A 16,005-nucleotide genomic window follows, 5' to 3' on the forward strand; every position below is an offset into this window, starting at 1 on the left:
CCGGTCAGCCCCTGTACTGGGCTAGGTGTCCATATGGCTTGATTTCCTGCGGGCAATCCCATATGTGTATTCTTCCACGGTAAGGTTTCCCTCTCTGTAAACCCGTGTCTTCCCTTTGACAGAGTGTTCTGTGAGTCTCTGCTGGCAGTTGTTCCATCCCTACTCTCAGGTAGGACCTGCCTCAGAGACCCATTCCACATGTAGTACTGCCCCAGGCCTGGGTCAGTCCATATGAGAATCTCCACATGTTACCTCCCTACAGGTAGGGTGTGGCCTCCGTAGTGCCTTTCTCCGGAAGGCTTGCTTCCCCATCGTTTCTGCCTAAGCTGTATACTACAAATCGGAAAGACTTGAAGCAAATCTTTCGTTGAAGGTCGAAATCCCTTCTGTTAAGAAATTTCTGTGGGAAAAGGAACAATGGCTTGGCTATCTCCAGCAGCGATGTGTTCACCTGTGGTCCCTGCGGGTACCAAGGCCAGCGAATTTGCGCTGGGGCGGTTGGAAGGTTACGACCTTTGCATAGCGTTTGTCTGACACACGGCCGCTTGCCAACATTGGCTACGTCATGGGGTTGTGACGGGGTTCAGGTTGTGGCGCTTTCCAGGGCCCCATAATGTCGATCACGACATAATTCGTAGTGACCGATAGATAGGGAACGTCTCGGTCATGTACTCATGACATAACTCTTAGTGACCGACAGATAGGGAACATCTCGGTTACGTACGTAACCCTCGTTCCCTGATGGAGGGAACGGAGACGTTATGTCCCCTTGCCACAACCTCGAACCATCGCTGGCGGCCAGGGACAAGTTCTCGGCTCCTCAGCGTAAAACCTGAAGAGTGGATGCACCTGTCGCCTATTTATACCCGTATGCCCAGGGAGTGGCTCAGGCATGCAAAATCCACTAGCCAAATTTCATTGGTGTTTTCTCTTAAGGTCAGAGATGATTGGGGTTCCTAAGTGAATCCCCATAATGTCGATCGCGACATAACGTCTCCGTTCCTTCTATCAGGGAACGAGGGTTACGTACGTAACCGAGATGTTACAGAGTAGTGTTATGAGAGAGAGATGGACTGAGCGAGTGTGATTACCTGCATCTGATATAGCAATCATTCTTCAGCTCAATCTCATATTCACAATAAAACATTAGTTTGAATGTCCGTTGAGAAAAGTGATAACTATTTGCTCTGGAACAAATAATAGATTAATAAGACCAAAGACTGCCCGTTAGATTTACCTAAAACGAATAATATCTCATGTTTAACCACTATAGAGACATCAGAGCCAGCGGTAAATTCCAGAAGTTCTGGCTGAGGTAAAGCTGCTCTCAGTGGGTTCATGAGCGCCGAACGGCCGCTGATGTCTTGGAGCTCACATCTCCAAAAAAGTAGAATCAATTTTTTAAATAGTCGTTATCTTTATTAACAAACCACATATTTGAAGTCTAAGCACATTCTCGCCTAAAAAACTCTCAAAACTACATTCCGTGTCACAAAAGTAGTATTATTTATAAACAGTGTTGGGGAGTAACTAGTTACATGTAACAGAATTATGTAATTTAATTACAAATTAAATCTAATTGTAATCAGTTACAGTTACTGAGAAAAAAATGTGCAATTAAATTACAGTTACTTATGAAAATGTTAAGGATTACAAAGGGGGTTACATCTGCATTTTTTTCACACACACCCCTATGAAGATTTAATTGACTTCTTTCATAAATTGCATAAATTCATAGACTGCTCTAAAATATGAGACACCAATGTCTCAGGAGTTTAATACAGAGAATATGACACGTGCTTATTTGATAACTGCTTTATTTCCTATCTGGGTTTATGTATATGCCCTTTTTTTTTTTAGATTGTTTGTTTTTTTTCCAAGGCATTGTTAGATTCCAGTGTTTCCTGTCATAGCTATGCAAAGATTTGATTTCAAAAACAGTATCATAGCTATTAAACTATATCTTGTTATGATTTAAAATCTGTATTTAACCTCAGAATGTTCTCAAAGTAAGTCTGATTTTGTGGTGGCTGTGCTTTAAAATTAAATTATTATAAACTTAATTCAAGTGATGAAGGATTTTAAAAGTCTGACAGTAATTACAACCCCAATTCCAGAAAAGTTGGGAGGTTTTGTGAAATACCATATTTGTTCATTCTCTTTAACCTTCATTTAATTGATTAAAGTACAAAGAAAAAATTCCAATGTTTTCACTGGCCAACTTAATTTTATTTTGTAAATATAAACAAATTTTGATTTTGATGGCTGTAACACACTCCAAAAAAGTTGGGACTGACTCGGCATGTTTACCACTGTCACAATGGCTGTAACACACTCCAAAAAAGTTGGGACTGACTCGGCATGTTTACCACTGTCACATGAACTTTCATTTTAATTACAGTGTTTAATTGTTTGGGAATTGAGGATACTAATTGCAAAATGTTCGTCCAATCTCGCTTAATTGAATACTTCAGATGCTCAGCAGTCTGTGATTGTCATTGTCAGATTCTCCTTTTCATGACTGGTCATACATTTTCAATAGGAGACAGATCTGGACTGCAGTCAGGCCAGTCTAGCACATTCAGAATGAATGTGTGCTGTTGTAGCACATGCAGAATGAGACCTGCCATTGTCTTGATCTAATAACCATGGACTTCTCATGTACAATTCTTCTCATGTACAACTCTGTACAATTTCAATATATGCCTCCATGTAAATGGTACCTTCGCACATATTCCAGTCACCCATGCCATTTGCTCTGCTGCACCCCCATACCATGACAGATGTTTGCTTTTGCATCTGTCGCTAGTAAAAGTCTGGATGGTCCCTTTAGTCTTTGGGACTGAGAAATTGACATCCATTTTTCTTAGAAACCAGTTGAAATGTGGACTCACCTGACCACAGCACACATTCCCATTGTCTTTTTGACTATCTGAGATGAGCTCGGGCCCAGAGAACCCCGCGGCTTCACTGCATAGAATTGATGTATATTTTCTCCTAGGGTAACAGAGATTCAAGTTGCATTTATTGATGCAACGACAGACTGTGTTAAGTGACAGCGGTTTTCCGAAGTACTTCTGAGCCCATGTGGCTATATTTAACACTGCATGACGGTTTCTTAGGCAGTGCCATCTGAGGGCTCAAAGGTCATGACTCATGCACATTCAACTGAGGTTTCCTGCCTTGCCCTACACAGATTGAGATTTCTATGGATTCCCTGAATCTTTTCACAATTATGTATGGTAGTTGGTGAAATACCTAAATTCTTTGTGATTTTGCTTTGAGAAATGTGATTTTTTTATTTGTTTGACACTTCTCTCATGAAATGTGGCACAAAGTAATGAGCCATAATCCAGCTTTGCTTGCAAAGCATTAGATGCTCCTTTTATACCCAAACATGACACCCTCACCTATTACCAATTCACCTGCTTACTGTGGACTGATTCAATACAGTTTAATTTGGATATTCTTTAGTTTAGTTTGGAACTTTTTTGGAGTGTGTTGCAGCCATCAAAATCAAAATGTGTTTATATTTACAAAATACACTTAAGTTGGTCAGTGAAAATGTTAGATTTTTTTCCAAATTAAATAAAATTTTAAGAAAATTAACAAATCACCGATTCTTGATTTTACCGCATTTTACAAAACTTCCCAACTTTTCTGGAATTGGGGTTGTGGTGTTGAGCACTACTGTAAGGTTAACCCTGCCTGGTTTAAATGTTTGAAAATCACTAACAGTTGAAAACATTAGAAATTTAGAAAAGTAATCAAAAAGTAATCAAATGTAATCAGTTACATTATTTTAATAAAGTAACTGAAATACAGTAGTTACACTACTTATTACTTACTACAATTTAACAGGGTAACCTTCCCAACACTGTGTATAAAATTATAGTGGATTTGGGCGTCCACCATGACACTGGCTGTGAGAAATACTGCAAGCAGAGTGATACAAATGGTGAAACAGTTGGAGTTCTGTTATCACTTGAATATCGCGCTCCACTCAGCCAATCAGATTCGAGGACCAGAAAGAATATATTACAGTTAATTAGCCAAACAAACAGATTACAAACCCATTTTGAGAAACGCACTCACACGTTTCTCACAGTGATGGTTGGCACGGCCGTCATCGCAGTTGACACATGATGTGGGATCCTCTAGTCTGGAAGGTTTGAGACAGAACTGGGAAGATGAACTGGGAACAATGCATTACACATATCAGCAGAGCAGAGAGGAGTACTGTAGGCTCGACAAGATACATCTCACTGGTTGCTGACATGCACTTATCAACTATAATGACAGGATGTGTGTGTGTCTGTGTGTCTGTGTGTGTGTGTGTGTGTGTGTGTGTGTGTGTGTGTGTGTGTGTGTGTGTGTGTGTGTGTGAATGTAGGTAAGTGGTTGTGTGTTAGCTGAATGTGTGTGTGTGAGAGGGGAAAATGGCCATGTGAGGAAGTGTGCAGAGACAGGAAGCAACGACAGACAGAAAGAGGGAGAGAAACACAGGATCCCAGGGAGAAGGTGTCATTCTCGGTAGATGACATGCCATGAAGATTGTCTAATGAAAAGGTTCTCAAAGCAGCTCTCACCCTGCTGATGGTACTGATGAAAGCAGTATGTGACGGAGCTCTGTGACTATACTGAGAGAAAGAAAGAGACTGTGAGTGAGATAAAACATTGTTTTTCTAATCAATGGTGTCTTATCATTTATGAATAATCATAGATTAGTGTGTGTTCAAACACTTACAGTTCACAAGTCTGAGACAACTCATTTGTTTTTGCATTATTCTATGTTTTATTATTAGAAATTATATTTTAGTATTTAGTTTAGTCTTTCTTTTACTTTAATGGCAGCAGCACTGGAGCTGCATCAACTCTATAAGATGTGTAAAACCTGATGATTATGTGATCCAGCATGATTTGGATTTGGATCTTCAAAGGAAGAAGAACATCTGACTGTCCGTACAAAGTCACATGATCAGTGTCACACATTTCCCAGTTTGATTAGTGACCTAGAAATAGTGCAGAATCTATTTTTTTCCCTATTTCTTTTACATCTGAATTTCACATTTAAGTTAAATTAAATGTAATCTTTAAATTTAAGTTTAAACTTAAACTTAACATTTAAGTTAAAATTAAAATGTGGCTTATTTTTAGATCACACTGTATACACTACAGTTCAAAAGTTTGTAAATTAATATTTTTATTAAGCAAAGATATATTAAATTAATCAAAAGTGACAGTAAAGACATGTATAATGTTACTAACGTTTTTTTTTTGCTATTATTAAAAGAATCATGAAAAAGGTAACACAGTTTCCATAAAAAATTTAAGAAGCACAACTGTTTTCAGCTTTGTTAATAAGTAATGTTTCTTAAGCACCAAGTCATTTTATTAGAATTATATAACTGTTTCGTTATGGAGTATTTAACAACAAATTGAAGTGGTTGTCAGATGGCGAAGTACCGTATCGCATCCATCAAAAAGGCATGTCAACTGTTTTTGGGTCTTTAGTATTTATTACTCACACACCAGCTTATCCAGAGGCATATACAGTTTACAGACATTGATACTTGCTATTCATTTATCTCTGCTGGTTTCAGTACATTCCTACGACCAATTCTTTGACCATTTTTGAGGAAAGAGCACTTAGGATGAAGCATGCCTAGGCAGTGAAGGAAAATGAACAAGGTATATGGCAAGAGTTTTAGATGGTTACTTTTTACTGCCTGTATAAAGTTGCTATTTTGGCAGGCACAGTCCTATAACACTTCCATGAACTCAACCTCACTGTTTTTTGTCCTGTCAGAATAAAAAAATGAAGGTGTATTTTTCAGTTAAACATTGTCTCTTGTAGTCTTACAATCTTCTGTTAAATGTGTTGCTCCAAAAACATTTGTCTAGCTTGTTGAAGTTGTTTCAGAGCTCATAGAGACAAGCATATAAAACATTTTCTTTGAAATACTCCATCCCTTGAGCAACATGATTAATCTGTTTTCTATGCAACATTGTATAATCTCATAGCTCAGGGCTTTTGTGGAAAATGTAAACAATTATAGTCTATACAGTATCATTGCTCCATTGTGGCCACATATGTATTTTTTAATTTTTTATTTTAAAAATACTTATTTAAAAGATTTTATTCAAGACGTCTTTCCCCTTCACTCTGTGCTTGATTGTTAGATGATCTTGGAATTTGTTTGCTCATTGAATTAGCTTTTTAAATGAACATGTTTTTTTTTCTGTCTCTTTCTTTGTATCTCCAGGTGGGAGCAGACTGTTCCCACGAGCAGACATTTGGACACAGTCAAGTGAGTGTTCTGATGTGCCTTACTGAAAGAATTAAAGAGAGACCAAAAATGAAAAATCTGTCATAATTTACTCCCCCTCATGTCTTTCTAAACCTGTATGACTTTCTTTCATCTGTGGAACTCAAATGAATTTGAAGAATGGTTCAACTGTTTTTGCCCATACTAAAGTAAAACAACACTGGACTTTCATTGTATGGACAAAAATATAAGATATAAGATCTTCTTTTGTGTTCTTCAGAAGAACAAGACATATATTTTAGGTGAACTATGCCTTTAATAATCATTTAAAAATAATATTTTTTGGGTAAACTATCCCTTTAACAATGTGTGAATTCATTATACAAAGCTATAGAGTTTTGTATGATGAGACCACTAGTGAAAATGCTTCTATTTCTTATTTATTTATTTATTTTATTTTAATGCATTTCCATTTATTACTGTACATAAATTTTGTCATTACAAATTACATTACCGCTCAAAAGTTTGGGGTGAGTAAGAATGTTTTTGAAATGTTTAAGAAATTAATATTACATTAATTAATACTTTTATTAAACAAGTACACATTAAACTGATCAGAAGTGACAGTAAAGACATTTACATTATCAAATAAATACAGCTGTGATTAGCAAAAGAGACTGCTTTCAAAAAAAACAAAAACAAAGAACAAAACAATTTGAACACAATTGTATACTATGGGCACAATAATTTAAGTGAAAAGTTAATTAAAACATCACAACATTAATTGGTAACCTACAAATGTGCAGAATTTGCAATATTTCTTATTCATTTTACTATACATCATAATGCTTCTTTGTTTAAAATCTAACTACACTTTATTTTCAGATTTAAATAAAAATTTAAACTCCAGATTTTCAATGTTGTCTATGACCTTTTGACCCCACTATGTATTTACAAAATTTGCGGTAACAGTTTACAATAAGGTTCCATTAGTAAATGTTAGTTAGTGTATTAACTAACATGAACGAACCATAAACAGTACATTTATTACTGTATTTAATTAATATTTGTTAATGTTAGTTAATGAAAATACAGTCGTTCATTGTTAGTTCATGTTAATTCACAGTGCATTAACTAATGTTATCAAGCACAACTTTTGATTTTAATAATGCATTAATAAATGTTGAAATTAACATTAACATTTAAAAATGCTGTACAAATATTGTTCATTCTTAGTTCATGTTAACTAAAGTAGTTAACTAATGTTAAAGGGTTAGTTCACCCAAAAATTAAAATTCTGTCATTAATTACTCACCCTCATGTCAGCTGCGTCACGCCGGATCTGTTTCCTACGTTGTTGTGATTTGATCTGAACGTAAACAGCGTATCCGTGTGATGCAGCTGACACAGAACAGCATACGCTGTTTACGTCCAGCGGATATTCTCCAAAATGGCACCAGGGTGATGCGGAGGAGATGAAATGTTGAATAAAGTCGTTTTTTTTTTTCTTTTGCGCACAAAACGTATTCTCGTAGCTTTGTACAATTGCGGATGAACCACTGATGTCACATGGATTATTTTACAGATCTCCTTGCTACGTTTCTGGACTTGAGAACATTTCAGTTGCGTTGCTGTCTATGCAGGGTCAGACAGCTCTCAGATTCCATCAAAAATATCTTAATTTGTGTTCCAAAGATGAACGAAGGTTGAAGATGAAGGTCTTACGGGTTTGAAACGACATGAGGGCGAGTAATTAATTACAGGATTTTCATTTTTGGGTGAACTAACCCCTTACCTAATGAACCTTATTGTAAAGTTTTACCACATTCACTTTATACATTCATATTTTCAGTGTCTCTGAACTTCCATGTTCCCCATGTTATATAAGTGAGCTGTCAAGACGCAGTAAGCATAGACCTGCACACACCCTCTCACAGATGACTATTTGCTCTAGTGCTAACAAGTGTCAGCTTTGAGCACTGCAGCAAGCGGTGACAGGTTTTGTCAAATTATAGGTCAGTCTGACAGTGACAGGGGGAAATGGAGAGGAGGGTGTAAATGTCTAATCACCTGCTCTGTTTGTGCCAGATTTCAGAGCCCGTTGCACTATGGTATGCATGTATTCTCTTCTCTTGTCATTTCTGTTCTATAGTCGAAGACCCCAGAGCAGATCGGACAAGGCCAAGCAAGGACAGCAGAGGAAAGTGTGAAAACAGACGGAGACCTATAAAAGACACAAATGGACAAACACAACTAAAGGGACAGTGGAAGACTTGGCAGATTTTCTGCATGGTAAAAAATGATGTCAGATCTGTTTAAGCCCCTCTTCATTCACTGAGCTTATAAGCACACACACACACACACACACACATACACACAGAACTGTAAACAAACACAAACAACGACAGACACAAACACAAAATACTCAGTCTAACACTGCTAACGTAGAAAAAGAAATTCCCAACATTCAATTTTGAACTTTCTTAATAAAAACCAACCGCATAGTATGGCATGCATTATAGAGTTTTAGATATTGATTTTACAAGGTTACGATGGTACTGGTTGTTTTTAATAATTGTTACTTTTTTTTTGTTCACTGTCTATTTAGATTTTTTTTTTCTCCCAAAGTGAGGACACAATGTTCTTTGATTTGTGTTGTTTGTAATTAAAAACTATTTCTGGCACCTCAGACCAGAATTTCAGTGTTAAAGGTCACGTTGGGGGTCATTTGAGTTCTGTAAATTTACACATGAGGTCAAATTCAAACTTTCGTCTAAGCAGCATTTCTGAAAATATTGAGTCATGTCCTGAATGCAAAATATGGCTGCACGATTTGAGGAAAAAAAAAAAAAAAAAATGGGTATGATAAAAATAGCTAATAATTACAAAAAAATACAAATATTTAAAAAATAAGAAATATTGCTATAGTGATTATTATAGTAATAACTCACTGTATAATAATAATGATTATTATTATTATTATTATTACAGTGCAATTGTAAAATTACAATAATAATATTTGAGTCTAATTTATTTATTATTATTATTTTCTTTTATTTATTTTTTTTTCAAATGTTAAACAATCAAGCTTTTATTTTGGCTGCTCATGTGTAAAAGTGTGTAAAAACACAATGCCACTTCACTCTTAAACACGTAGTGCATATATGTATTTAAATAATTTGCAGCATTTGCGATTTGATAATCATACTAAGCCATGTTGCGATTTCAGTTTTACTCCAATTAATCGTGCAGCCCTAACAGAAACAAAATCAATCCCACCTCTGCTAAAATGACGAAAAGAACCGTTAAATGCAGCTCAAATGTGAAGGTACGGTTTGTCTCGTGTTGTAGCAAAGATTAATTTACTCCTCCTACTCCATATTACGAGGCTCAAGTTGGCTGGCCAACTATCACTGTTGAATATTTCAGAGCTTTTAGTGCCAGAATTAAAGAGAAAATCTCGACTCACAGTGAGTCGTCTCCCTAAGAATGATGTGCCATGCACCGAGTACTTAATCTACTGCTACATCTCTCTGTTTCTCTACCTTCTTGTGTCCTTTACAATAAACCGTGATTTTCGCTAAATGTGTGAAGAATAAATGGTTATTTGTGGAGTAAAATAACAGACTCGTCCTGACTCTGCTGCTCCATTTAATTAACACCTCTGGTGCTTCAAGAAAGGCCCTGTTATACCGTTAAAGTGCAAGGTCAATAACCTAGATCCCACGGGATCAAGCAAAAGTCCTCAGTGGTGTATCCTGTACGGGAGCAGCACATCATAATAACTTCTTAGGTTCTTAGCCTTTTCATAGACATTTGATTTTTCTTTCTCCATCCTTCCTTCTCTCTCTGCCCACCACTTTTACCAGCTGAACTTTCTATTCCCTTTATGTAAACACTGAACTGAAAAATTTAAAAAATTCCAGGAAGAGACTATTAATTATGGGGAACTGAGTCTTGATGAAAAGTTATGCTGGCAGTTTGTTTTTAAAAAGGCCTTGACGTGACAGCAGTAGCTTTGTCTTGGAAATTAAAGCTGACATTATTGTTCTTTAAAGATTATGACAATTGCTCAATGCTTTTGTCTTTCTATTATGTAATTTTTTTTATCACATTTATGTCAGTGTAAATAGTACAGGCACAATCTTAATGAGGCAACAGCTTCTTTTTCTCGAGTCGGAGGTGGCAAAAACACTGCCAGTAGAAACGTCCACCTGCAAATTATGATTTCAGGCCATTTGCTACTTTGCCAATTATCATCAAAACTTCAGAGGGAAAGCATGCCAAGTGTATCCCAGATAGAGATGCTCCTCATGAATGTTTGAGCTGGAGAAGATACCGTATGAAGTGTCCTGACGGACTAAATGCTTACTCTCAGATCACTACACAGGAATATGAGACAGATAGTGACAAATCTGTGCGAAGAGCCAATTTACCTGTAGCTACACTGTGGCTTCCAAAAATATGATGTTGTCTTCCCTTGAAAAACTTGCCTCTACTAGATCTTATAAATAAAAAATGAGCCATGATCAAAACCTGATTTATATCAGCCTCTCTGAAAAAGCCTTTCGGAGAGGCAGAGCATGCCTGATTACATTTGCTGTGAATAGAGACTGACTTGTTACAAACTTTTCAAAGTCAAGTGCTTCATTCAGCACAAGGAATGAGACATTAACATTTGGATTTACATATTACCTCAGTCTTTGAATCCAAAGCATGCAACAATCTTTGGTGATTAAAAGCATAGTTCTGCACTCACTGCGAAAATACTGCAAAGGCTTAATGATGCTAAATCGAGACGCAATGACATTATTTTGATGTGTTTAAGAGTTCTACATGTGCCATTCACCTCTGATCTTGGAAACTCCAACTATTTTGTTGCCTTCAGCCTCCATTAATGCTTATATGTGGTTTGGATGATTTTGAGAAAAGCATTCTGATAGGCTAATTACAGCTCAGAAAGCCAATTTTCCCCTCTTCATACCATCTATCACACTCAAGCCAGGGAAAAGGTGGAGGAAATAGAGCCCATCAGCAACTTCAAAGTGAATTATATAGCTCCATCAATACTTCCATTCAAACTCACTCTGGAAGTACTCACGTACAGACACCTGTAGTGGTTTGGTTGTTTACGCGTTGAGTTATGAGGAGGTAAAACGAGTGTGATAAACGAAAGTGTTTTCAGGAACAACAACAGCCATCATCAGGAGAAAAGGAAGCTGAAGAATCTGGGCCAGCTGTGAGATGTGGTGCCAGTGCATTCATGAAGATTCCTGGTTGCCAAAGGCAGAATTACACGGTCAAACACACACACACACACACACATACACACACAAAAAACCGCATTTGGACACTATTCAGACAGTGTATCTTAAGATAGAAACAACAGCCAACAAAACAGGCCTTTAAATCTCATCTGACATTTAGCGATAAGAACAGTTACACTAGGCCTATATTACGCATTCTGTTTGAGGTGACGCAAAATTACAGCTTCACCCTGGAGATTGATTTCACCCAAAAACAACATTTCCAAACATTACGGCAGTGAGTAGCGTCTTTTATTTTGTACCTGGACAGTGATAGATGATTCATTAGGTTCATTACTCCTCAAGGATGGAGGAAGTTTTCATGGCAACAGTATCTTCGCCAGCTGGTTCAGTAACGCCAACGCTAAGCCAAACTTTAACATGAGATTTGCGTATCTATAAAAAGGTGGCGACGAGCCAGTCATAAAGTCATTGCGAGGACAGGTTTTACAGTGAACAGCTGTGGGGCTTAGCAGTAAAGTTTCTCACTGCCTCCCACACAGTGCATAAAAACACAATTATTCACCTATTATCTTTCACCTCGTCACATTTTACTCTAGGACTTATATACTAGTTAGTTTTTGTTTAGCTAACACCTATAGTACACTGTTTGCTAAGACATTCCCTCCGGACTGGCCTTGTAAATACGGCTATTTGTAATCAACTAGATAATAGGGGAAACGTACGGCAGTTCAGATATTAGTTGTACTTTTTTGATAAGATCTTTAGCCACAGCACATAATTGTTGACACTTCTGTGTATAAACCTAATCACCTCTTAAATATAGCTGAACTATGTCCTATTATTACAGAATTATGACTATGAAGAGTGCCATGAAATGTAGTAGGAATTTATTTAGCTCCTTAAATGGAGTGAGTGTCATTACTAGCAGAAGGCCACAATCAGAAATATGCTCTCAAATATAGTATGCTGTACTCGAAAAGAAATAACATTGACAAAATATATCCTGCAGCTAATTGATCTATAACGCACACAGCTTTACGATGTCAAACTATTTCAAGGTGTTTAATCTTAAAGAGCAAAATTTATATTAATATTCATAAGGTACCAACATATGCCGCTCCTAATTAAATAATTAATCTTCTATTAGGCTCCACAATTTTTTTAGATGTTGTGGCTTAAGTCAACTTAAGCTGCAAAAGGCCAACAATGCAAACTATCTAAATAGCACTCAGAGCAATCTAATCCAAACTAATTAAATACTCACACTAATTACCCATACTGCCCTTCTCTTCCTCCTGTAGTGTGGTCTGCTCATTAAAACAAGCATATCTACTCATTTCATGATGGATGAGATGGTTTGTCATTACTGTCACTTCTCCTCTACTATATATATATATATATATATATATAGTGCTGTCAAACGATTAATCTACTTTGCAGCCTGAAATGAAGACAGACAGTTTTTGTTTTATCTAGCTGTATTTACTCAGTGCAACTTATAACATCCAAGTTAAAGGGGTGGTTGATTGCGATTTCACTTTTTTAACTTTAGTTAGTGTGTAATGTTGCTGTTTGAGCATAAACAATATCTGCAAAGTTACGAAGCTGAAAGTTCAATGCAAACGGAGATATCGTCTTTTAAAATTCTGGCAGTTTAATGCCTACAAAAACGGCTGGTAGGGACTACAACAAGTTACTTCCCGGGTTCGTGACGCAACAAACCCAGATAAACCCCACCCTCAGGAAAAGGCAGCAAAGGGCCATGCTGCGCTGCTTTAGAGAAGAGCAAGAGAAAACGTCTCAGGTTACGTATGTAACCATGGTTCCTCGAGGGAACGAGACGCTGCGTCGGAGGACACTGGACACATACAGTTAAGCTTCTGCTGGTCTGGATCCCCTAAGGGATGAGGACTGAGGGCCTGAAGCACGACAGGCCGTGGTGTAGAGGAGGTGACCTTAGGAACATACCCCGCTCGAGGGTACAGAAACGCTTTGGCCAGACTGGGCGCAAAGTCAATGTAGACCTTCAGGGTGGAGTGGGTCAACCCTCTGGAGAAACGGGCCTGCAAGAACTCCAGCACTGTACCACCCGGGCAGTTAACTGGGTCGAGCTGGCGATCTCCGAACCAAGAAGTGAAAAGTTTCCACTTCAAGGTGTACAGTTTCCTCGTAGAGGGAGCTCTGGCTTGGAGGATGCGGTCCGCAGAACCGCCTTCCGCTATAAGCCTTCGGCCTGGGAGCGCCACTGTGACTCTAGACTCTGCGGAGTACGAGAAGTGACGCCCCCAGAATGAGGAGCTGGAACACGGTAGGTTGGGACTGCTCCCGCCTAGCAGTCCCTGCTGACCGCCTCAACCTCCTCAGAGGAAGAGAGGTAAACTCGTGCTCTCACTCGAGAAAATGTATTTATTTATTTTTTATCCCAAGTGCCCCTGTATATCTAACTTCTCATAGTCAGATAAATACTAAATTTTATTCCTCAGAATTAAATGCCGTCAAACAACCAGAGGAGTAAATACAGTCTGGTGAGTAAGATTCACATCAAAAACCGAATTATATAATACAAGCGTTGCCTCGGCAGGGCGCGAGCCACTCAGTCACACCAGCAACATCAATCTCCTCAGAGAAAGATGGCCGCATCAGCAAGCTCTCTCTCAGAGGGGGAAGAACCGCAGTGCGGGCTTATCCTCTGCTTCTCAATCGGGCTCAAACTGATAAGCGATATTAACAACGCCGTTGTTTACAATACAACTGGAGCACATGCCGCCAAGGTGAGGGGCGGGACTTTTAGACGCGCACTAGAGGCGGTTTAGCCAATCACAACACACTGGGCTAGCTAACCAATCAGAGCCCATCGCCTATTTCTGAGGGCGGGGCTTCATAAAAACAGGAAAAGATCAGCCCGTTTCTCAGATAAGTTTTTCACAAATTATGTGAAAATAATGCGTTTTTTTAAAATGAAGCATTAACACATGTTAGACTGCACCCCATAAACAAAAACAAAAAGCACCCCGAAAAAACCCAGTGAACCAGCCCTTTAAAGAATTAACACCAACAGAAAAAACAAAACAAAACAAAAAAAACAGAATCACTGAGTAGGAAAACGGGTCACCCCCCTCCTAAAAATGACTTGTAAACTCAATCAGTTGTAGTTAATCACCTTCTCAATGGCACAGCTGTGGTCATTTTGATTAGCTCAGCATGAAAAGAGCTTTCCTGGAGCATTTCAGTCCTTGGTAGTGCAACTGAAGTAAACAATCAACTATGGGTGGCAAGGCACTGTCAAAAGATCTCTGGGATAAAGTTGTGGACAGGCACAAGTCAGGAGATGGATACAAAAAAAATCAAAGGCTTTATCAATGACTAGAAGCACAGTGAAGTCTATTATTAAGAAGTGAAAGGTATTTGGTACAACACAGACCCTCCCTGGATCAGGACGTCACTCTAAACTGGATGAAAGAGCCAGCAGGAAACAGGTCAGAGAGGCTACCAAGAGGCCTACAGCAACTCTGAAGTTGAAGGAATTTATGACAAAGAGTGGTCATTGTGTGCATGTGACAACAATATCAAAAAATCCTCTCCTCAAGATAGGCCACATGCAGTCACGACTGAGCTTTGCCAAAACGCATTTTGAAGATTCTGAGGCAGATGAGACTAAAATTGAATTATTTGTCCTCAACACCAAACAATATGTCTGTCCGAAATCAAATACAGCTCACCTACAGTAAAGCATGCAGGTGGTCATATCCTATTATGGGGGTGTTTCTCTGCAGCGGGGACTGGAACACTTGTCAGGATAGAAGGAAGCATGGATTCAGTCTTCAGTATCACACAATCCTTCAGAAATCATTCTGATATGCTGATTTGGTGCTCAAGAAACACTCACTTTAATGCATCCTTGCTAAATAACAATTGATTTCATTTATTAAACTATACATGAGCATTCCTTCCACTAATCTCTAATAATCTCTACAAAATTTATAATACTAGAAATCTAGTGCTTTATATGTACTAATTGTACTAACAAATAGCGAATATGCGAGTAATGTGCATGGTAATGATCAACTACTTAATAGTGAATAGTCTTCCCTAAACTATATTGTTACGTATGGGTTGTTTTTTTTATTATTAGTGATTTGATGCTTTAGAAAATGTTATACATTTCTAAATTTGCCAAAGTGCATCATATGCAGTTTTTTTGAGGTGTTTACATCTCCAGTTAGCGCCCTGAGGGGCCCTCAAGAGCTCTGACACTATTTGAATACTGATTACTATTATTACCTACACTTTGTGTTAAAATATGAATAATGTGCAGTGATTTTTAAAAATAAATTTATTATGAGATATTAGTGGCAGGAATGTTCATGTACAGTACTCTGATGGTTCTGTTTTCTCCATAAGTTGCTCTTGGTTGAAACTTGAAAGAAACACATTTTCTGAAGCTAAATTTTCTCTTCCCATGAAAA

At 37.9% G+C, this 16,005-nt stretch overlaps 1 protein-coding gene across 2 annotated transcripts in view; it reads left to right on the plus strand.

Annotated features, from left to right (window-relative positions):
• The window catches only part of LOC107657684 (leucine zipper protein 2-like), a 144,598-nt gene extending 135,470 nt beyond the window's left edge, over window positions 1-9,128 (plus strand). For both annotated transcript variants that reach the window (XM_016445882.1, XM_016445872.1), the window contains exons 11-12: window positions 6,267-6,311; window positions 8,422-9,128. In XM_016445882.1, coding sequence (XP_016301368.1) covers window positions 6,267-6,311; window positions 8,422-8,499 — 123 coding nt within the window. In that variant the 3' untranslated portion in view covers window positions 8,500-9,128. The remainder of the gene's footprint in view (window positions 1-6,266; window positions 6,312-8,421) is intronic.
• Window positions 9,129-16,005: the final 6,877 nt, after the last annotated feature.

The sequence above is a fragment of the Sinocyclocheilus anshuiensis genome, unplaced genomic scaffold (genome assembly GCF_001515605.1).
Source record: "Sinocyclocheilus anshuiensis isolate Anshui unplaced genomic scaffold, SAMN03320099.WGS_v1.1 scaffold2901, whole genome shotgun sequence".
Classification (NCBI taxonomy): domain Eukaryota; kingdom Metazoa; phylum Chordata; class Actinopteri; order Cypriniformes; family Cyprinidae; genus Sinocyclocheilus; species Sinocyclocheilus anshuiensis.